Source organism: Mustela putorius, unplaced genomic scaffold (genome assembly GCF_011764305.1).
Source record: "Mustela putorius furo isolate JIRA1106 unplaced genomic scaffold, ASM1176430v1.1 tig00003836_pilon_pilon_pilon, whole genome shotgun sequence".
Lineage (NCBI taxonomy): Eukaryota > Metazoa > Chordata > Mammalia > Carnivora > Mustelidae > Mustela > Mustela putorius.
Genome location: NW_025421989.1, coordinates 36109262 through 36133625, shown reverse-complemented (window position 1 = coordinate 36133625; position 24364 = coordinate 36109262). Strand labels below are relative to the sequence as shown.

Sequence of the window (24364 nt, the reverse complement as noted above, 5' to 3'; positions counted from 1 at the left end):
TGGGTGGTTCAGTGGTTTAAGGCCTCTGCCTTCAGCTCAGGTCATGATCCCAGGGTCCTGGGATCGAGCCCCACATTGGGCTCTCTGTTCAGCAGGGAACCTGCTTCCCCCGTCTCTCTCTGCCTACTTAATAAATAAATAAATAAATCTTTAAAAAATAAAGTAAAATGTTATGTGAAAAGACAAAGGAACTAGAAGAGCTGAAACAAATTTGAAAAAGAACAAAGTGGGAAGAATCATTCTACCCAGTTTTCAGACTCACTATATAGCTAGAAGTAATGGAAACAGTGTGGTGTCAGGGAAGGGATAGACATATAGATGAATGAAAGAGAAGACAACCCAAAATAGGCCCACACAAGGATGGTCAACTGAGCTTTGACAAAGGTGCATAGGCATGTCAACAGAGGAAGGAGGGGCTTTTCAACAAACAGTGCTAGAGCAGTTGAACATCCATAGATTAAAAAGTTTAAAGATTTTTTGGGGCGCCTGGCTGGCTCAGTGGGTTAAAGCCTCTGCCTTTGGCTTGGGTCATGATCCCAGTGTCCTGGGATCGAGCCCCACATCGAGCCCCTCTGCTTAGCGGGGAGCCTGTTTCCTCCTCTCTCTCTCTCTGCCTGCCTCTCTGCCTACTTGTAATCTCTGTCAAATAAATAAATAAAATCTTTAAAAAAAAAAAAGTTTAAAGATTTTTTAAAAATCCATAGATGAATATCCATAGATTAAACCTCACACCTTAAAAATGGGCTCAAAATGGATGAATATCCATAGATTAAACCTCACACCTTAAAAATGGGCTCAAAATTTTAAATGTAAAATTATAAATTAGAAAAAATAGGAAATCTTTAGGACCTAGGGCTAGGTGAGGTGTTCTTAGATGTGATGCCAAAAGCACAATCCGCAAAATGAAATACTGATAATTGGGCTGCATCAAAATTGGAAATGTTTTTAAGAAACTAAAAATGTTTGCTCTGCAAAAGACCCTGCTAAGAAGAAAAATAAGCAGCCTTTGTGTCCATTGATGGATGAGAGATCCAAAGACAAATACCATATGATTTCATTCATATGTGGAATTTATTTTTTAAGACTTTATTTATTTATTTGACAGACAGATCACAAGTAGGCAGAGAGAGAGGAAGGGAAGCAGGCTCTCCACTGAGCAGAGAGCCCGATGTGGGGCTCAATCCCAGAGTATACTTATCTGAGCACTGGAATTGTTGAATTGCCATCTTATACACCTGAAACTAATAGAACACTGTATGTTAACTACACTGGAATTAAAATAATAATAAAAAGACAAGCTATAGACTGGGAAAAGATATTTGTAAATCACATATCTGACAGAGGACTACTACCTAGAATATATAAAGAACTCTCAAAACTCCAGAGTACAAAACCAATGAATAAACAGAAACAGACTCACTCATACATACAGAGAACAAACTGGTGGTTTCCAGAGGGGAGGGAGTTCGGTGGGGTTGGGGGGGTGGCAATAGGTGATGGGGCTTAAGAGATACAAATTTACAGCTATGAAATAAATCATGGGGATGAAAAGTACAGCATAGGGAATATAGCCAATAATGTTTCAACAACTTTGTATGGTGACAGATGGTGGCTACACTTATCATGGTAAGCCCCATGTCATGTAGAGAATTATCAAATCCCTGAAACTAATGTAACATCATCTGTTAACTACACTTCAATAATTTTTTTTAAACCTCAGCATTGCAAAACTCAATAATTTTTTTAAACCTCAGCATTGCAAAACTATCAACTATTTTAAAATGAGCAAAAGACACACACATATATTTTACCAGAGACTACAGAGATGGCAAATAAGCACCTGAAAAGATGTTCAACATCACTAGCCATTAGGGAATGCAAATTAAGACTCCGAGGAGACACCATCTCGCGCCAATCAGAACAGCCAGAACAAAATGTGCTGATACCGAACGCTGTGAGGATGCAGAGAAACTGGATCTCTCGTGCATTGCTGATGGGCATCTGGAAAATTGTTTGGCAGATTCTTAAACTAAACATACACTTACCATATGATCCAACAATTGCGTTTCTGCCAGAAAAACAAAAATCCATGTCCACACAAAAGCTGTACACAAGCGTTTAATGCTTGTAGCAACCTTGATCTGTCATCGTCACAAACTGGCAACAAGCCAAATGCCCTTCACAGGCTGGATAAACAAACCAGGGAACGTCCATACCACTCAGCAATAAAGAAACCAACTCTGCGACAACTTGAATGGCTCTTGAGGACATTGTGTGGAGTGACAGAAAAGCCAATCTCAAAAGGTCAGACACTGCACAAATCCATTTATGTTAACAATTCTGAGATGATATTTTAGAGATGGAAAACAAACAAGTGGTTGCCAGGGGTGACAGGGTGGGGAAGCAGGGAGGCAGGCAGGTGTGGCTCTAAAGGAGCAGCACTAGGGAGATCTTAGTGGTAGAATAGTTCCGTGGAGGTGGTTATACGAATCAACATGTGATAAAACTGCATAGGACTACACACACACACACACATAAAACTGGTGAGAAATGAAGGAGGTCTATGGATTGTACCAACGTCAATTTCCTGGTTTTGATGTATTAGTTATGCCTGATGTTACCAACAGGGGAAACTGAAAAGTACAAATGACCCAAATGACCTCTTTGTACTACTTCACAACTTCCTATGAATTTATCATTTCAGACTAAAAAACATAAACTTAAGTTTTATCGAAAATATAATTGTATAAAACCTGTTTAGTACAGGGAAAGTGTGAAGCAGCAGAAAATCTTTGTTTCAACCAGAAGAAGGAACTGCCTCTATTTTGGCAGATTTCCTTCTAGTTTTCTACACATTCTCCAAAGAGTTGAGCTCGTTCTGCACACTCCAGTTGAAACCTACTCCTTCCTCAACCCTCCCTCAACCCAGAGCAATTATTTTCTCTACATCACTAATAATTGTAAATGGCGGCTTAATATCCTTAGCACAATATATAAAATTAAACATTCAGCTCAAATTCCACTCAGAAGGAACAGGGTGAACAAAAACTCTGGCCGAGTACAGGATTGTCCGCACAAGAGCATCATATTCAGCTACAATATAAGGCAGGGGGAACTTAAGAGCTACCAAGGGAGACTGGTGCCACACCATTGGACCAACTTAATAGAGTGCCATTAATTTGGCTGCAGTATCTACTGTAATTTGGAATATAGAGATCTTCTGCCATGAAGTACCTGAAACATGATCATGGGCATTGGAAGTTTTGGAACACATGATAAAGGGTAGAGAACAGCAGACTCCATACCTAAGTTTGCTGCATCAGAATTGCCTGGGGAAATGAAAAGCAGAAGCAAAAAGCAAAAGAGATTATAGAGTGAATCCCCAGGGATAGATTTTATTAGGAGTTGCCATAGAATCATTTCCCAGATTCCCTTGTCGCAATATCAAGTTGGGGAACCACAAAAAAAAAACTAGGTTCTAAGAGGACAAGGACTACATTTGAAATCAACACTACACATTCCCTAACACTCAAGCAGACCCCAAATCAGCTTTTGAATGAGCCATTTTTGGATTTGGCCATCCAAATGTTTACTAGATAACCCACTAGGATCCTACCAGGTGACTGGGTCAGGAGTGGAGGTTCAGAGACTGTTCCGCATCCAACTAACCAACCGATGTCAGGTAATGAGACAGGCTGTTGAAAATTTAGTTGAGTGTGGAATAGAGTTAAGAGTGGAAAAGGGAGAATGAGGATTTCCACTTTCTCCCAAAGATGGGAGGCATTTTTACTTCACTTAGCTCAAAAGGAAAATGTCATGGTGCCACACTTGATCTCAGGATTAGGGTTAGGTAACCCTAACCCTAAGTTCAAGGCCCTACTTAAAAAAAAAAAAAAAGTAAAATGTCATCCTCAGTGTAACAAGGAAAACAGGAACCCTCAAATTATAAACCATGACTAGATCTGCTAACACAATAAAATCAGGACTGAAACCAGACATCCACAGAAAACCTTAAGTCAGAATACAGACATGTGTCACAGTACTAACAAGCCCTCTTAATGATCCTTTGAAGGGAAAGGAAATTAGGGATGTGGTCATGTCCCTAGAGGAAGGATAGAGATAGCATCAGTACTTCCTTCTTTTTAAGGCCAAACAGCATTCCATTCCATGTATACACATTTTGTTTGTCCATCCGCCAGCTGATTGGCATTTGGGTGGTTTCCACTTTTTGATTATTTTGAATGCTATGAACATTCGCATGCAAACATAAGCTGTAAGCTTGTTTTCGTTTCTCCTGGGTAGAATTCTCCTGGGAGTAAAATTGCTGAGTCATAATGTAATTCTATGCTTAACACCTGTTTTGAGACTGCCGCTCCTCTTACAGTAAATGTGTTCATCTGTTTTATGTTTTCTCCCGTAATAAGCATCTTTGCAGGTCATGAAATATTCTTCCACATTATAATTAAACCTAGTGCCTTGTGTCAAAATATTCCTATTTCAGAATTACCCTGAAGACAACCCAATCAGGTAGATAGGAAAAACCTGGGGGGTGGGGGTGGGGTGGGGGATGGACAATGAAAATGAAAGTGGAGAAGAGTCATTATAGAGGAAACCATATTACAAACAGACTGAACGTGCTGGAAAGTCCATCAACTGAAATGAGGATGAGATGTGAAGCAGAGCAGGTTTAAACCTATCTAGAATCGTGTTCAATGAGAACAGAAGAGAAAAAAACCCCGAGATACACCTAAAATGCAGTGAATGTTTGGAGCCTCTGCATTCCAGTGGGAAGGCACATTAAGACCTGTGTCAACACCTAGATAGCTTAGTTACTGAGCTTCAAGAACAAGCCTGTGACCATTCAACCAGGTCACTTATGAGCACTGGGGCAGGGGGAACAGCTACCCAGAATAGAAAAAAAACATTTATATAATTTTAAGCAAAGACACTGGGAACATTTTCAAACATGGCCCCACTAAGTCATTTTCGAAAAAAAGTATCTGGTTTTGAAATTCAGCCAAGATGGTTAAGAAAAAAACCCAGGAAACTGCTAACATTGGGTAGAGGGGGGAAAGGACTAGTATTTTATATTTAAACGTATCATATAAATTATTAAAAATTAAACTACAAAAATTAACATAATACGCAAGTAAACCTGAGTTATTATAATCTTAGCCCTGCTAGACTAGAAATAATTCTCAATTCAGAACTACAGTCCCCCCAGATAGCTTGTGTTCACTCAAAAGCAAACTGGAACCATTCTTAGAATCCAATTTCACACTTTGTCACCTTCAGTCACTGTCTTGTCAATGCAGCCGTCCTAACATAACCTCTTTCTACACTTTTGACTAAACTCAGGCTCCCCTTCCTCTTTCCCACCTTTAAAACCAATACGGTATGCTTCAAAATTCTGCCCTAAAAACAAGTTTGCTGCTATGAGATCATGTTGAACTCTGAAAATAACTATCCAGAGGCAAGTACTTTTCTACAATGCTCATGAAAAATTCTCAATCATACCGCAAAGAACTCCAAGAGAAACAAGGTGAATTAAATATTTTCCCTAGGTTTAAGCATATCTGATTGCCAACACTTCACCACATGTGAGCACCCCCCCAAACAAAATAGTCCTTTTGTATGGTTCAACCTCACTTCTCAGAATGGGGCTTATCCAGACCATCTGTTCCTTGGTAGTTGAGGGGCCTGCAGCTATGTAGAGTAATGGACATCAGCAAAGAACGCAGAGGAAGGGTGCCCATGCCATCTCTATCACCCTGACCCCAAATACACTTATAAGTGGGCTCCATGGGGCGCCTGGGTGGCTCAGTGGGTTAAGCCACTGCCTTCGGCTCAGGTCATGATCTCAGGGTCCTGGGATCGAGTCCCACATCGGGCTCTCTGCTCAGCAGGGAGCCTGCTTCCTCCTCTCTCTGCCTGCCTCTCTGCCTACTTGTGATCTCTCTCTGTAAAATAAATAAATAAAATCTTTAAAAAAAAAAAAAAAAGAGTGGGCTCCATGCCCAACATTGGGCTTGAACTCACTGACTGAACCACCCAGGAGTTCCCCTTGCTCCACCCCACCCCCAGCACCAAATACATTCTTGATCCCTAAGTGTTCACCATCACTTGGATTACTAGTACTTTTGCTTTTAACCCAACTTCTTCTACTTCAAATGACCTTCTCATTAAATGCTTCAAACAGAGATTCCCACCCATATTAAGCTGCTCAAAGCACAAACCAATTTGCAATACATACGATACATCACTAAGGACCTCTTAGATTCCCATCTAGTCCAAGTCTTTTTGGGGCCAACTTCATCGTTTATGACAAATACTTGTATCAGAGTAATTCTGTCTCCAAAAGGCATCTCCAAATTAGCACTGGACAGCAAACCAAAAAATATTTTTAAAAAAAAATTAGACCTTACAATTCTTCAGGCAAGAGCACAACTTTATTTTCACCTATAATAATAAACCACAATTGACAACAACAAAGGAGACTGTGCAGTTCAACTTTTTATTTTAATAAAATCAGAATATGCACAGCACATGCAGTGCTAGCATCTAAACTAATACAGTAAGCAATTACTAAAGCTACAGTGACTTGAAGTTCAATCTTTACATTCAGCAAGTTTAAATCCATTCTTATGTAATTTTTTGAAACCTTATTAACTGAAAATATTGCTTGCTGATACAACTTGCTCAAATGCTACCGCTGAATGTACAAGTCACTGAATATGCCAATACAACAAAGATAACCACATGTTTGAGGATTGCAATGTGCCAGACATTCACTGAAAAAAAAAATACACACAACTAAACAAAACTCACGCAACAAACATCTGAGAATCTGGACACTTCTTATCAGTGTTTTGAAGTGTATCATTAATATCTTAAGACAAGTGTATCAAAACCTTGGCATGATTTAGTTTCAAGTCGCCAATTTTGTTTTTACTAACATCAGAAAGTTATGGCTACACTGCCAATGCCGGGTCTGCTTAATTTGACTTAAGAGTTTAATATGACTTAACATTAAAAGCTCACACTACCCCGAAATATATAATTTCACGCATACGGTGACATTCAACATTCAAGTGCCAGTGTTTTTGTACTGTCTTTTGGTCAAGTTTCTTTAAACTTTCAAAGAATCACTTTTAGGCTTACAAAAATAAATATTTGTCAAAATGTTCAATAAATATTACATAAAACTAGCAGCAAAAAGTATCTAGAAATCTGTCGTGTGCAAATAGTTTTCTTCCCGACTATTATTCCCGTGGTCCCAAATAAATTTTAGAATCTAGTCCCATCCCCTTCCTAGACAAGCTGCGTTCAACAATCTCCAAGAGACAAAATAAGATTGGAAGTTTAAGGACACGCACACAAGACATATATATAAAATTCTCTGAATGTGCAATAAAAGAAGTACTTTGTAAAAAGTTATGGGCAAAATGTACAAGGGCCTAAACCTAGACTAATTGAAATAGCACCATAACAAATGACCTCAATACTGTCAAGTGCACCTACTTAATAAAAGTTTAGAACAAGGCACAAATACACTTGAAAATCTATTGCACTTTAGGAAATTTTTGCCGTCTTCCTATGCCACTGTAAAAAGATTGAGCGTTTTGATCACCGCATTCTGGCCACAAAATTAGCACAGAATTCAAAGTGGCAGAGGCATTTTAGTGGTGGACAATGCTCATCTTTGGCCAGATTTAGCATAAACAGACTATAAATACAATGGAAACCTATGCAACTAAAACTGACTACAACTGCACTGTAGAGCAGAATCGACACCTTGTGCAGTTATGTACATATTTCCAACCTGTGTGATCTCAAAAGATTTCAGTTTGTTACTCTTCTGGAGCCATTTTTACAAAGTCTATAGTAAGCCAGTTTAACATCTCAACGCAGCTTGAACAGAGTAATGTGAATCGGCATTTAAAATAAAGCCTGCTGCATTAATTCTTCCTGTTCATACCCTCTTGACCAAAAAACATCAACACTAGCATGCGTTATTAGACCAAAAATCACCCAGGGCCCCGAGGAGGGCTGGTCATTGCTGTGGTCAGCCATTCTACCATTTCAATTTCATTTATGGCAGGCATTTAAAAAGTCTAAGTAGATGAATTCTCCTAAAAACCTATTTCAAGTTATCAGACCTTTAAACTTTCCCTGTAATAATATGCCCACATTTGGCTAGCTCATAGTTAATGATCTGCCTAAACATTGAAAGAGGAATTGCTGTATTTACTTGCATTAACTTTGAAAACAGTGCTTTGAATGTATGCATGTATTCATACATCACCTCATCATGACTGGAATGGCTTGTTTAAAGACTATCAGGTTCTAAATACCTATCCAGGATAGAGTGAGCAAATCAGAACTTTAACTTAATACAGTTTGCCACATTAGAAACTAATTCCATTATTATGCTTCAAGACGTTTGTTGTTTTCCCCCAATCTGCAAGTATCAAAAAGCCCTAATGCAGGCTACCGCATAAGTTTTTTCCTTATAATATTTATGGATGAATCGATGATTCCTGTTAAGTTGTATCACACCTGTGTGCCAAGGTTTGATTTTAGCCCAAGTTCAGTAAATTTATTTTGTCAAAACAATTGATATCTTGAGCATTACTGAGCCAACAGGACATCAAAATAAAAAGTTGTCTAAAGTTAAAGGCACAGTACATTAACAAACAAATGATCCTCAGTCACAAAATTATAAATGCAGTTTGGGATGGGGGTTGGCGGGAGGGGAGTTAATCCAAACTACAGCAATGAAGTCTTTGAACCACCTTCTGAACAGGGCTGCTGATTGTTCCTTTCAATTCTTCATGTGACCTTGAGCTCCCTTAAAAAAAAAATTTCAGTGGAGAATCACAGCTGGTAATGTACTGCGAGTTCTTGAAGCTACACAAGGTATAGTCTGGCTAAGTTACATGTGGTTTCCATATTAGCTTGTTTGGCAGGGTGACCTACTGCAAAGCAGGTTCAGTTACCCCACCAGTCAACCCCCTGGGAGTTATAATTTCCTCCATATCCATCACTGTTGTAAAAGCCTCCATAGCCACCTAATGAGAGATTTAAAAAAAGAAAGAGACAAATTAATTAAGTCAGCCACTGTTAAATCTTTCCCTTCTTTAAATACTTTGATGTCACATTACTAAAAGCAATCTATAGGGCAGAACTTCCCCCAGTGTTTTTAATTATGCTCTAAAAAAGAGGACTATAAGGAAGAACCCCTTCCCAAATACAGGTTAAAAAGAGGACTACAAGGAAGAACCCCTTCCCAAAGACAGTTACCTCCACCAAACCCTCTGCTGCTGCCGTGGCCGCCGCCTCCACTGCGGCTGCTGCTTGCGCGGCTGCTGCTGAAGCTGGAACTGCTGGCACCGCTGCTTTGCCGATAGTCTCGGGCACCGAATCCTCCACTGAATCTGCTACTGCAACGACAAGGTGTGTTGGTGGTTCTCGGGAAGATGCAATTCCACCAAATAACCCAGTTCTTGTTAACACTTTGCCGTGGTCAATTTCTGTTGCAATACCAAAGTTTCCCTATCCAGCCCTCTTTTCCCTAATAGTGATCGTAAACACTGTAGCGGTGAATAACTGGCTTTAACTCAGTGTCATCTCTTCTAACACCCCTCACCCGAAGGATCCAGGCAACCTAAGAAACATGAAGCCCACTCAACTGAACACTGGAAGAGTGAACTGTGGACACGGCACCATCCCTCTCTTTATGCACTACCCATACGCCTTACCTCTTCGATCTTCCACGACTGCTTCCCTTGTAGTGGTGTTCATAAGCCATGTTTTCTAACCAAGACGGCACTTCTTGTTTAGCTTCAACAAGAAGATCCAACAAATCCTTGGTAATGTTTATATTCCTCTCATTAAAGAACGAGGTGGCAAGGCCTAAACCAGTTCCAAAAAGTATATAAATTAAGGTCATCCACTGAAACGTAGTATTCTTACTTTCCTATACAGCATCTTAAGTAGAATACCATGCAAAGAGAGAATGAGTCATTTGTATTGCGGAGACAGATTTTAACCACATTCCTTAGAAACAGATTTCTTAGATCTAAGGTCCTAGAGAGTTCTTGGCTACACATATCCCCCTGAAAAACCACCACCAGACCATCAAGTAACTGAACACTTACCAAGGTTCCCTACACGTCCTGTACGGCCAATGCGATGTACATATTCTTCAATATCACTTGGCAAGTCAAAGTTGATAACATGTTTCACATTTGAAATATCCAGTCCTCTTGCTGCTACCTGGAAAATAACTTTTGTTATATATGGCGCACTTCAAGCCAAACACTGAACATGCTGAACTTGAAAATAAGAACTGTCTTATACATACTGCTGTAGCCACTAGAATTGGGCTTTTTCCTGAGCGGAACTGGTGAAGGGCCTCTTCTCTATCTCGCTGAGATCGGTCTCCATGGATACTGGTACAAGCATATCCTTCATGGTACAAGAAATCTTCCAGAGAATCTGCACCCTTTTTGGTCTCCACAAACACTAAGGTCAGTGAATCCTTGCCTGATTGTGAAAAATTACCGGATTTTTGTCACTAACAGTGACTTAGTTCTCTTTACATTTAGTAAACATGCAAAGACAGGCAAATAAAAAAGACTTTTAACCAATGTTCTGAATGGGGAGGAAAAGCAGTAAAGGCAATCCAAATGGACTCTCATCACCTAAGCCACCAATGTGATGCTAATATTGTCATTTTACCTGTTGCGTTTAGGAGATCAAGCAAAAATGACCGTTTATCGGACTCTTCCACCCAAACGACTTTCTGTGTAATATTCTCAGAGGTAGAGCCAACTCTTCCTACAGCTAAAAAGATATACTCATCCAAGAAATCACGGGCCAGCATCTGGAAAAAAAAAAAAGTTTATCATCTACCGAGATTCCCAAGTAGTACAAATTCCCAAGTAGTAAAAGCGGCAGCATCAAACAATACCTGTATTTCCTTAGGGAAAGTAGCACTAAACATCATAGTGTGGCGGACACCCTTTGGTGGCATAGTATCTTGTTCAACTATCCTACGTATCTGAGGTTCAAAACCCATATCCAACATCCTATCAGCTTCATCTAACACCAAGTATCTGCCAAAAAAAAAAAAAATTCCATTTAGAATTTGAAAAAAGATAGTTTTATTATAGCTGTTATCATAGTAAGAGTTTGATATAAATTCCTCACACTGCATGATCAGACTCGTGTACAGGAAACCTAGCCCAGGATTTGTGCCATCATTCACAAGCATACAGCAAAACTAGCTCTTACTACTTTTCACTCTCCCAATCTGGTTATTCTCAGCCTCTACTAAAAAAAGGTCCTTGATTTTTCAACATTAAAATTACAAACAGCCAACCGCTTATAAAAGTTAGAGGACTAAAAACCATTTCTCAATCTTAAAATGTCAACAACTACTACTTATTACTTCTACAAAACAAGTGGCCCATAATTTAAAAAATTATTACATCTTATGCACTTAAAAATCAACATACTTGCAAAAGTCTAATCCAATCTTTCCTCTTTCCATCATATCCACTAGACGACCTGGAGTAGCTACTAACAAGTGGCATCCACGCTCTAAGTCTCGGATCTGTTGACCAATATCAGCACCACCATAAACCACGCAAGGTCGAACTCTGGATCGGTATGAAAACTGTAAGCAAAGAATTTTATCAACTTCAAGGCCAACACTTTTACATGGTCTTAAAACATTTCATTAGAATCAACAGGAAAGCCAATAATCCCTCAAATGCATACTTACTTTCCTGGCTTCCTCATATATCTGTACTGCCAATTCTCTAGTTGGTGCTAATACCAAGGAGATTGGGTATTGCTTGCGACGCCCATACCTTCCATTTTCCTAAGAAATAATTTAAGTTAAACTCTTAACATCCTTTTTAAAGACCCATTACAACATAATTCCCTTCAGTAATTTATAGATTACACTTGAAAACTCCTTTTCATTCAGTAACTTGAAGTGGAAGTTTGTTTTTTTTTAAGATTTTATTTATTTGACAGATCACAAGTAGGCAGAGGCAGGCAGAGAGAGGAGGAAGCAGGCTCCCTGCTGAGCAGAGAGCCCGATGCGGGGCTCGATCCCAGAACCCTGAGATCATGACCTGAGCCGAAGGCAGAGGCTTTAACCCACTGAGCCACCCAGGTGCCCCAGAAGTGTGAAGTCTTTTATAAAGAGCTCTCATACAGAAAGTTCTCTCAACATCTACTTACAAAAGTTCTAACAGTAATGTCCCATTGGGTCTGCCTTCTGCTCAGGTCATGGTCCTGGGTCCTAGAATCGAGCCCTGGGTAGGGCTCAGTGGTGAGCCTGCTGCTTCTCCTCCTCCCCAGCTTGTGCTCTCTATCAGGCTCTCAAATAAATAACATCTTTAAAAACAGTAATGATGGTGATCCATTTAGGAGCACCTGGCTGGCTTGGTAGAGCACACAGTTCTTGACCTCAGGGTGGTGAGTTCAAGCCCCACACTGGGCAGAGCTTACTTTAAAATAAAGTCCCATTTAATATTTACCTTCATGGCCCTCAAAGCCTCTCCTGGACCATCTGCATAAATCTGACTCAAGATGGGTAAGAGAAACGCTGCAGTTTTTCCAGACCCTGTTTAAGGGAAAGCATATTCTGATTCAACCACAGAAAAACCAGATTATTTTTTAATATTGGTCCCTGAGTTTAACTGCCCTATTACTAGTTAATTAGTAGTTTTACTTTATGCCCAAATGAATTTTCTAAAAATTAACAGCTAAGTTAAAAATACCAAGAAGTGACTTCTTTGAGCCATCTGTAACAGGAGTCAGCAAAAGACCCAGCCTATCTTTGTAAATAAAGTTTTACTGGAACACAGCCACACCAAATTTACATACCGTCTATAAGTGCTTTCATACTACATAGCAAAAAGGAGTTGACTGGCAATGAAGACCATATGGCCCATAAAACCAAAAATGTTTATTTTGTTCCCTTACAGAGGAAGTACACCACAAACATCAATAACAAAGTAGTATTCGCTTCTTTGCACTTGTGTGTGTAAAGAGAACAGCAATTTTCACTCAGAAGTGATGTCAATTTCAATTTCTAACATTTCCTTATAGGTACTATAGATATTGATGGTATAAAGGATGACATTCTCACTCTTCTATAGTGAAGAAAAAATACCGAATGATTCATATTATTTTTAATGGGTGGGGGATTTGCCACCCTCTTTCATATTGGTCAAACTCACCAATATAACAAAGCTTGTACTCAATTCAGAGGCTCTACCCCCATTCCCAAAAGATGGGAGGTGCTCCTTTTCCATGAAGCCACCTTCCCCTTGGCCATATTCCTATGGATCACAGGCTATTCTAATCTTATCCTCCTTGTTTCACATGTAATGTTACAGTGCTCATTTCCCACGAATGCATTAACAATAATCTATTCCTCTTGGAGCAGTAAGGGCTGAGGACTTTCTATAGGCCCTAAGGTGAACACTGGAGATAACAAAATCAAAGATCTAAAGCAAATACACCAGCCGGCTACTGCACACCTGTGTCAAAATATACTGATGAGTCCCAGAAGCTTCACCATGAAACTTTTATATACCCCATTGTGGTTTTTTTGGTACTAGTTTCATAAGAACAAACCTAGTTAAAGTACTCTTGATAATTTTTTACTTTCATCAAGTAAACTTACCTGTTTGAGCACAAGCCATCAAGTCTCTTTTCTCTTTGATAATAGGAATAGCGTGCTTTTGCACTGGAGTTGGGCGAGTATAACGAGTAAGTTCAATGTTTCCCATAATAATTTCTCCCATCTCAACATCACTGAACTGTCAAAGAAATTCAATAGCGTTAAAATAGCTAGAAATGCTATCTGGAGCCATTTTTGCTTTACATTAAATCGGGGGGGGGGGGGACGACCCTAATAGCTAATTTGTACTATACAGCTGCTTCACGTGAAACGACATTACATTTTGAGAAAAATCAACTCCCAGGTTTAATATACATTGGAGAAATCTGGGTTCTTCCTATATTTGACCCATTTTCTATTTCCAATTATTAGTAATGGAGACACTGAACTCAATCTTTCCACAAACCAATGAGGCGGGTTTTTAATGTAACTGAAGACTTCCTGAAGTAGGTACAACTGGCATTTGCTTTTAGGAAGCCCACCTCATTTTGATGTGCTGTGAAATATGAAAAAGCTTACACTTCCGTCTGTGTCTTAAAAGGTCAAACACAAATACTTACACTTTCAATATGTGGAGGACAGTTGTTGCCTGTTGCCTCAACTGGAATGTCGTCGTATTTCTCAAAGTTAATCCCAGTGTTTCCTCCAGAAAAGAGTTCCCTGAAATCAAAAGATTGGTAAGTCTACTTGTTATCCTAGCTAATGCGGCTTTATCACAATTAACACACATTTCAAAAACTTACTGTTCCAAGCGTTCACTTGGTGGGAGTGGTTTTGACCAATCATCTTCATCTGATTTGTCACACCAACGACTATTTCCACCACGTTCAAATTTGCCAAAACCACTTCTGTCACCACGGCTGCCGATGCCATCATAGTCACTCCGTCCACGATCATCAAACCTGAACAGCATAAGCAACCAATCAGAATCGTATCATTTAACCACTATCAGATTCCTAGAACTACTCTAGAATCATACGTAGAGAGAGAAACTGAACAACTCATTATGCTAACTTCATCAGACTGTGTTATTTACATATATCAAGTATGTATCCCTCTTGAATTCTGTAATATTTTACAGCCTACACAGGCCTCATACATGCTGAAATTAAGAACCGAGTCTTAAATATTTGGTATCAGCATGTAACTTACACTTTTATTTAAACTTCTCATCCAAATATATTTTAGTGGTAGGAAAAAGAAAATAGCACATCAAACCTCAATTGTCCCAGTTATATTAGAATGTCACTTATAAGGACAAACAATTCACCTGTGTGACAGACTTTGGATAAAAGGTAGAAAATAATCCTTACCTGAATTAAGATGTTTTTAGTTTTAGGCCTGTTTGCGAAAAATCAGGACACACAGGACTAACCACAGCTATTAGGCGCATGAGGTCAGTTCACCACTTGTGTAATCAAAAATATAAGGTGTTTAAAAATCATCATGTAGAATATCCACAAAAAATCTCAACCATATTAGGCCATTCACTAGACAAACTTTACTCCTTTACATATACATAAAACTAAAGAAATAGAAAAGTAATCGATTTCAGTATGTCCAGGGGCACATTCTTATTCTCATCTAGTTTCTATACAACAAGTTCAATTTAGTTAAGACCTCCTACATTTAGAAAAATAAGATTACACAAACTTAATGCTTAACATCCAAATAGGTGATCTACTGGGAAAAAAAACATGCTTAATGATCAGGGTATAAGAATGAGTACTTATCAAATTAAAGACCAATTCTTGAATTGCATACACATAAGACAAGAAGATCAGTAAAAAATCACTTACCTTCCCCTTGATCCACTTCCACGATCACTAAAGAAACTAGATTTCCCTCTGGAATCACTACGAGATCCGAAACTGCTATATGCATCCTTATCTTTACTAGAACTCCACCCTGAACTGTCTTTGTCGTAGAATCCTTCAATACAAAAAGAGAAGCAAACCCATTTTATTTTATTAAATAGAAATTTACAATACCTAGGTCTCTGAATTCAGAGCCTTCTAACTTGATCTCTGTGAACTGAAAGGACAATGGAAATATTCCTATCGTGGTACTAGAAGTGAACCAAGATTCAGAGCTGGTTTGTAATCGGCACACAAAATTTTTAAATATTTTTAATACTACACAACACTGTGCACTAAATCAAGCAGTTTGACAGTCTAAAAAGTGTTCTAAATGAATAAAATACCACCACTAAAAAGGTCAATCGCATTGCCTATAAAACAATTGTATGACCAGCACAGGCACAATTTAATTTCCATTTTATACGTGTGAACCCAGTTTACTAGAACAGCTGCCTTTGTTTCAATGTTTCCTAGAGGTGCTCTTTATTTAAGACATTCCTAAAGGTGTCAGATTACTTAATACATTATTTTCCAGATTCAATAGTAAAAAGTAGAATAATGCTCTGTTCACATGAAATGCATACTATCAGACAAGAATCAAGAATACCTAGAAAAAAGGAAAATCCTCATTCCTGCACACTGTTGGTGTGGACAAATTCTTAGGCACAACTATAAGCATTCAATAACAGGGAATGAGAAAGGTATAAATTAGCCCAACAGGCAGAGGCTTTAAAGACAAGCAGTAGAGGATTTAAACTAGTTTCAGCAGCACTTTATTAAATAGAGATCATTTACAAGTTATTTTCCTTCAGACTGGTGCCTTTACCATTAGCCAGCCAGGTGATCAACAGACTTCACTAGCAATAAAGAATTTTACATTTCTAAGATCTCTTTCAGTTCTAAAAGCTCTATACTACCTCCTCCCTTTGATCTCCAGTCACTGGGATGAAGAGGGAAAAGCACTGAATATACACGAGGCCAATTCCAACTAGAACACTCTTAAGAATAAGAGAACCCACAACAATAAAGACAATGTACAGTAATTAAAACAATGATATGCTAATTAAGAGATTATAATATGGATTTTATATCATGTATTGCAGGGACAGTGCATCTGATAAAGACTGCACATGCATATGGAAGAATGACAGTAAACCACAGGTTTCTGTGGACTTCACCCTTCTGATTCCGCCTTCATCATCTTCCTTCTTCTTAACCTTTAGTTTTCCAAACCTTCACTCTTCCTCTGAATCTCAGATCACCTGTTTTATGGAATATACAGACCCAGACAACTGTCCCATAATGAAGTATCAGTCTATCACTGTATTAACAAACACAATCAGAGAAGACCAGGTGTTGTCGACACATTAGACAAAACCTTTCAAACTAAAGCAGTTAAAGGCAAGGAAAGGAGATGAATGAAACCAGAGGATCACTCCCAACTTACTGCGAGCATGCCCAGTGCTATGATCTGTTTATAATCTGTTAACCTATTCTGCAATAACCCATCTATCTTTTTTGACAGCTCTGCAAAACAGAAATAACTGGGTTATCACTATGCAATTTGTTTTACATAGTAGGGTGCCTACTCACCCTTTTCAAATTGAAATCATGATGTGAATGATCACAAACACAATCACAAAGTACAACACTAGTAAGGTTGTACAAAACCATGTCCTTGGCCACAGAAGAATATGACATAGGAAATACAATTTTCCACTGCATGAATTTAGATGAGTTTTCCCAAAGAGTGTTAAGTCCTAATATTTGAACCAAGCACCATGTTTACGGACTTCCCAAAGTGCCTCATTTTTCCCGAGGCTCTGACTTCTTAAAAACAAGAATTAGGTCTACCCAAGTTGCTCGACTTACCTTTAGTAGCTTCTCTGTTCCTTAAGTGAGGAGGAATATAGCGTCCCTCTAAAAGAAAGAATATAAATTTAAATGCCAAAACTTCCAGTTAAAGCTTTTTACAAAAATTTGTGCAACTAAAAAATGGTCCTGGAACAAATTTTTTTAGTATCCAGCCACCCAGTCTCTTATTTGGAAATTGAGAGGGGGGTAAAATGAATCTGCTTTTACTTTAAATGCATACTGCTTTTTAAGAACTATAAGTGGGGCGGGGGGTAGGGTGGTAAATAAAAATCTGACTTGGAACCTAATCACTGAAATCCAAAAATAAACAGTTTGTCTCTAATGGTTAACGTAACACAACTTTTTTTAAGGGCCTGCTATTATTTCAGAGAAAGGTCATAAAACAGACACAGTTAACAACATGTAAGTATTACAACCTCACAGACTACTATATAATAAATCATGTAATTAGACACTAAGTATTTTTATTTCCATCCTGGTTAAATTCCAAAAAATGGACAATATACATTAAGGAAAAACAGCAAAGGCAAAAAGGATTTCAAGAACTGGAGTTTTAACTTAGAGCTTGCTAAGCCTATAGTCAACTTGTTCTGTAGGCAAGCAAGAATACAGCCTAGACAATAGATGAGAAGGAAAAGCAAATAATGTATAATACCAGGTAAAGGAAAATCAACCTGCTCTATTGCTAAAGAACCTGCAACTTAACTTCCCTTTCTACTTTTGGGTTGAATTAAATATTAAGTATCTCTATTAGGTAGGATGATCAACTCTCTAAAGATCTTTACCTTGGCAAATAAAGTAGAATATAAAAAATACCAAGTAACTTTGTGCTCAACAAGGCCCTTCTTGCCTAAAAATGAGGCCACGTCCTTTACCACCTAACACAGTGCTTGGAAAAAAAAAAAAAAGCTTTCACACCCTACATTTTCCCCCCTCCTTTTCCGGGGCAGGGGAGTTAATAGGAAGAGACCTGACCAGAAGGAACCTGAAGCTGTCCTAGTGCCACAAAATAAACCAATAATAAACCACCTACACCTTAATACTAATCTGTAACAAGTCTCAAAAAAGCAAAAACAAACACTCTGAAAAAATGAAATAAAGCTTTTATATCTAATTTCTTTTCAAACAAATGATGCTAAATTAGCATTTAAAATCCTAACTACCACTCAAGATTGTTATAGCCTGTTATGTCTCATGTTCTTCACAGGAAAGGGTTAACTGTAGCTGATGAATGTGAATGTTCCCTTTACTGAATTTAATTCTGGTAAATAGGGATAAACACATCCCCACCACCTCTAAGCTTGGCTCAAGATTCATAATGAACACCATCAAACACTTCCAAGGATAATGTGTGTTCTACCAAGTTCTTTTTTTAAGGACTATTTACTAAAGAAAATGAGTCCCTTTCTTTTATTACCACAAGGCCACAATGTTATGATTATTAATTACACTACATAATTCTACAAACACTGACTATATAATTCTTTCCACAGCAAAACGTGGAAGGGAAATTCTTAAGCTTTAAATAAGTCCAAGAAAGCATTAAGTTATTAATGCTCTAACATTCAAGAAATTCATAAAACGGTTTACTTACTGCTTGCTGTACTTCCTCCACTCTGATTATCGGAAGAGTTCAGGTCTAGGCCAGCAAACTAGGAAAACAGAGTTAAATGGTTAGCAGCCCGTGTGTTAAAGTATTACACTAAGAAAAAACTAGTCCTGCCCTCCAGCACGAAGTAGCACTAGCTGCCCGGCCTGCTTCGTGGGGCTGATGGGAAGGTCTTAATGAGAATATGAACTAAGAATGTGCTTTGAAGACTGTAAAATTCTAAGCAAACCCAAAATAACACTGTTTATAGTACAGAAAGCAGCGCCCTAGGAGGCTGGTGTTATCCGGTAGAAACTGGGTCCAAACTTAAGTCATCCAATGAAAAATGAATTTCTCCCTGTAACATCTTCCATGGTAAAAGCCCCCAGAAATTATTTTAAAATGTCAAAAAGACAATGGATTCATCTTTACTCCAATCATATTTGACAAATGTTTCCAATGCCACCAACTTCCTACTTGAAATTATTTTAAGTCTACAGATCACACCTGAAAAATAAACTAAAATTTTAACTATTTCTTAGTTCTTTTATCCCTAAATGTTGCACAATTGTTTTTAATTAGGGTAGCACTCCTGGGTGGCTCAGTGGTTAGTGGGGTGTCTGCGTTCCGCTCAGGTCAGGATTCCGTGGTCCTGCCACAGAGCTCCTCATTGGGCTCCCTGCGGGGCCAAAAGCCTGCTTCTCCCTCCCACCCCTCTTGCTTGTGTTCCCTCTCTCACTGTCCCTCTGTACCCCCCCCAAAAAATATTCTTTAAAAAAAAAAAAAGAAAGAAACAAACTCTGAGGTAGGTTCTACCTATTTATTTTCCCATTTTCAAGATCTAGATTAAGTTCAGAAGATTTTGAACATAAACTGCACGTGACATTCAACACTTTAAGAGAACACATTTCACTACATTTAATCTCCACTTCTCATCCCCTTACACTGAACGCAAAACCTCAACATTCTACAAAAAGACCTATGTTTTCTCATTCTTTTACGACTCAACAGAAACTACATGCAAGCAAAGGGGGGGGGGGGACAGGACTGCATGTGTCAAAAGGAACAGCTTAATTTAAGAAAGCCACAAAAAACCAAATCACACAATACTGATGCCACCTGTTTGCAAAGGTGACGTAAGTCTTCTGTTAAAAGCTCCAGATACTGTCAAATTGCAAGCATTATCAATGGAGTCACTGAAAATTGGAAGATTTTATTTTTCATGTGACAGACACGGAGAGAGATTACGAGTGGGGGGGGGGCTCCCTGCTGAGCAGAGCACAAGACCCTGAGATCACAACCTGAGCAAAGGCAGAGGCTTAACCCACTGAACCATCCCAGCAGATGCTAAATCTTAAAAAGAAACAAAGTATGATAGGACTTGTAGGCACCTGGCTTCCATAGTTTGCATCAGCAAAAACGCTGACATGCTTTCTGTTAACAGATACTTTAAAGTCCAAAAGAAGAGAAAGTCTTTTTGCACTTGTGTTACAAGTTTAATTTTACACTGAGCAACAGGAACAGAAAGTCCTTTTGCACCTGTGTTACAAGTTTTGTTCATTTTACACTGGGCAACAGGAACGATAAAGACCACGTTAAAGACTACTACAAACTCTCAGGATTACACTGCTTCATTCCTGCCTCTAATCTTTTTAAAACGGCACCACCGATATAGAAAATGTTAAAATTGGGGATAGCCTGTGCTCTTGACAAGATATTCTATGCGCTTCACTCAACAAAGGACGTGTCAGCAATTTGGAGAATCTAAGTGATTTATTAAAGGGGGGAAAATGCTCCCAAAGAAACAGGATTAAATCTCTAAAAATATTACACGGGACTACATTAAAACCTACGATCAATTTGTGTCACTAAACTTCGTTTCAGGATTTCTCTGGCGTCCGTAGATAAATACTTAAAAGGATCCCACATCCCACCTAAAAGCTTATCGGAAGCACGGTGCTTCTGTTGCAGAGGGATGCAGACTTCCTGCCACCAAAGCCCATAACCCCTCCTCCTCGCTCAGATCACACGTCCTCCTCTAATCTATCCCCAAAGCCTTAGAAGAGGAGATTCTGGTTAAGATGACAGACCCGGAGATCTGACCTATTTCACAATTTCACTGCACAGGCAGCAACAAGTTAACAAAGTGTTTATTTCCCTCAAGCTACATTCTGGGTATTTTTCCTCCGGCCGATTCCTGGATCAAACGTCACTGACACGGGAATGGTCATACAACCCGTGGTACCACCCAAAACAATGCCCGGCCCTCGCTAAATTGCCACGCACACACTATCTGGAGCGAGTAAGAAAAAGGGGCCACTCCAGGTCCCTAACCTCCCTAAGGTCTCCCCGCCGTGTTCAATCTCTATCTAGAGCCCAGCGCCACCACGCACGCAGGGACCCATTACTCCCTCCCCTTCCCCCCACTCCTCCCCGAATCTTCTGCGTCACAAAACTTTCCACTCCGGAAACGCGGCCTCGGCGGCCGCGGCACCCTCGGTCCAATGGCCCCTGCGGAAACCTGGCTGAAGCGAAAAAGCCTAAGGAAGGAAGCCCGGGAGAAACAAGATGTCCATTCCATCCTCCTTTCCAAGCCCCTCGCCTGCCCGCGGCCCGCTCTCTCCCGCTAGTGGGCCCCAGCACCGCCCAGCCCCACACAAAGAAGGCCGCCGCCATTACCCCGAGCGAAGGCCACCCCCCCGCGCCGCCCCCTCCCACATTCAAGGGCTGCGTCCCTCCTGCTCTCTCACACACACAAATGCCGCTGCGCGGGTGCGCGCACACACACACCCCAACGCCGCCGGGTCTCTGGGACAGGAATCCAGGCCGCGCGCGCAGAGTCAAAAGCCCTAGAGGCCAAAGGGGTCCCCAATCGCACACTGCCGCTCCACGCACCACCCCCCCCCACCACCACCCACGGGTCACTAACTAGTCGGGGTTCGCGCGTGCGCGTCCCCATGAAGGCGCTCGCACCCCCCTTCCCCTCCTCCCGCCTGCGCACGCACACACAAAAGCCGCCATTGTGCTCGGCCGGGGGACAATACCGCGGGCCAAGCCGGAGCCCCGGTCCGAGCGACGGCCATAACCAGCATTCCTGCCCGCTCCCCGTTCTTTCACAGCCCCGAAGCACTGACACTGGCCAGCTCGAGGCACGCAGGAAATGGGAACTAAGAGTGCCAGTTAGCGCTGCGCCATAAGCCAAGTCAGGTCAGCAACCATCCCGGCAGCTCCTTGCAGCTCACCTGCTGGTCCAGCCCGAGCGCATTTTCCACCGCCACATGACTCATCCCTGAAGAGTACCGAGAACTCGGGAGTCTTCCTCTGCTGAGCGACTGTGTTTGATTCACCGCGAAGGCCCTCTCACGGGAGAACTGCGGCTCTGAAGCTCACGGCGCGGCCACGGATCTAATATACTCTCTCGGAAGGCTGTACGTCAGCACGTAAGACGTAGGCCCTCCCTCTCACACCCGCACTCCTCCTGCCGCTGTGACTTCTGCCTAGCTACTGCGAGCTCGTTTAGTCCAAACCTCGCGTGATTTTCTAATCAGTCCCGTCCCTGGCTTGGCGTCCTACCTTGGACCTCCGAGCGCCAAATGCTGTCCTAGTTCGCTGGAGCTTCAGTTGCCCTGTTCTCCGCTAATACCCTAGCTTGTCTTTGAGTTTTTGAAATCTCGCGATAACTCGTGTCCCGTTTTCCGCCTCCGAGGAGGTCTTTAAAATTTAACCTAGGCCTCTTCTTTTTCTCCCTATGCTCTCAGTTTTTTGCTATTTTCAGCCGAGCACTCGTTCGTGTTTCTGTCAGTCCTCCGACTTGGGAATGTCGGTAGATTTCTTCGAACTAATCAGCCCTTGTTCTTCCGCGGGCAGCCTCCCCGAAAACGGAGTTAGGCAGAAAAAAGCCCGAAGCCGGGAGGACGGCGGGTCACGTGACCGCAGGTGTTTATCGCGGTGGCCATTTTGTGGAGCTGGAAACCTTGGCCTTAATTGAGTGCTCGGAGGGCAGGGGGTTGGGGGAAGAGGGGACAGGAGAGGGAAGAGAGGCAGAGGAGGGAAGAAGGGGAAGAGGAGGAGGGGGGAAAGGAGGAGGAAGGAGGGAGGAATGGTGACCGGGGAGGGGTGGGTAGCGGAGGGGATCTGGGGACAAGTCCTGATGGCCGGACACTTTAACTGCGCGGTTGCCTAGGCGGCGGGGGCGCCGCCTAGAAACGCAATAACCCCCTTCTGTTTCATCCCGCGACGCGAGCGCGCTGATGCGCGCGCCCCCGCCCCCCGCGGTGAGGAAACAATGAGACCATCAGGCGCTGAAGCTGAGCCGGTGTTTGTGGGTCCTCCCGGGACCCCGGCCCTCCGTGGAAGCAACGGGCCTACATTAGGCCCTTAGTTTCCTCCCTCGGGGCGCTCAGCGACTCGGGGCCGGTGGCCTCCGGTGGCTCTGCTGCTTCTCTCAATTGGGGGTTGCGAACAGCTCTCCTAGAGAGTCGACAGTGTTTGCGGCTGGGCGCAGTCAGGGCCTGCCGAAGAGAGTGCTACGGCGTTATCGGCTTGGGGTGGGGGTGACCCTCAGGCCACTGCAGTGGATGAGGAGTGGGAGGAAATGGGTTTCTGCCGTTGGAGGAACCCCTACTTGTGGCCCCCTCCGAACCAGGCCACCCCTACGTTCTTGCGTCAGTGCCACAGGCCCTTAAATAGAAGAAAATGTATTGACTGGTAGATCCTTGGCTTTAAGCGAGCAGCCGCGCAAACTTCGTTCTTATAAATGCTTCCCCCCGCCCGTCTAACCTTCAGACTAACAAATAACACACAGGGTTTTCCACCATCCCTCAAAAGGTCTTCTGCAGCCAGAATTCAAACAGCTAGTGTTCGTCGCATAAATTACCACGTTGCTTCTCTCCCTATCCGATTCTTAAAATTGAAACCGAAATTCTGAGTTGGGAGATAATATAACATTTGTGTCCAGGCAAGTTGCTTAACTGCTTTGGTTCTCCATTTCCTCATCTATAGAAGGAGTTGAGTGGACTACATAACCCTGTAAAAAGACTCAGTTCCTTTTTATGACAACCGTTAACATCCCCTTTAACCGTGCTGAAATAACAAATCATAGCTAATATAACCTAAATACGAGAGCACGCAATTTCCAAAAACGTGACTTAACTGTAGGATAGAAACAAAACGATTATAATAAAACAATGTACTTTAATATGTGCATCTCCTGCACAAGGACACTTAAGTGGTGATAGACACCTGCCCAGTGCAGTCAACAAATGCAACTCAAGTAAAGGGTTCTAACAGCAGTGTTGCCATCAGTGACCTTTTCTAAAATGATGAACTCTTGGT

General features: G+C 41.1%; 1 protein-coding gene across 3 annotated transcripts in view; it reads right to left on the bottom strand.

Moving 5' to 3' along the window:
• The window catches only part of DDX3X (DEAD-box helicase 3 X-linked), a 29677-nt gene extending 6581 nt beyond the window's left edge, over positions 1 to 23096 (bottom strand). Inside the window, exons 1-17 of one of the 3 annotated variants that reach the window (XM_004754915.3) lie at positions 22273 to 23096; positions 19037 to 19094; positions 17440 to 17487; positions 15508 to 15640; positions 14452 to 14610; positions 14269 to 14368; positions 13712 to 13847; positions 12558 to 12643; positions 11792 to 11890; positions 11523 to 11683; positions 10976 to 11120; positions 10744 to 10888; positions 10367 to 10548; positions 10161 to 10278; positions 9762 to 9915; positions 9304 to 9440; positions 6496 to 9071 (exon numbers count right to left, since the gene is read on the bottom strand). In XM_004754915.3, the coding sequence (XP_004754972.1) occupies positions 8992 to 9071; positions 9304 to 9440; positions 9762 to 9915; positions 10161 to 10278; positions 10367 to 10548; positions 10744 to 10888; positions 10976 to 11120; positions 11523 to 11683; positions 11792 to 11890; positions 12558 to 12643; positions 13712 to 13847; positions 14269 to 14368; positions 14452 to 14610; positions 15508 to 15640; positions 17440 to 17487; positions 19037 to 19094; positions 22273 to 22317 (1986 nt within the window). In that variant the 5' untranslated portion in view covers positions 22318 to 23096 and the 3' untranslated portion in view covers positions 6496 to 8991. Of the gene's footprint in view, positions 1 to 6495; positions 9072 to 9303; positions 9444 to 9761; positions 9916 to 10160; positions 10279 to 10366; positions 10549 to 10743; positions 10889 to 10975; positions 11121 to 11522; positions 11684 to 11791; positions 11891 to 12557; positions 12644 to 13711; positions 13848 to 14268; positions 14369 to 14451; positions 14611 to 15507; positions 15641 to 17439; positions 17488 to 19036; positions 19095 to 22272 lie in introns of those variants that run through there. The other 2 variants (XM_004754914.3, XR_006609503.1) reach the window with 2 other exon arrangements.
• Positions 23097 to 24364: the final 1268 nt, after the last annotated feature.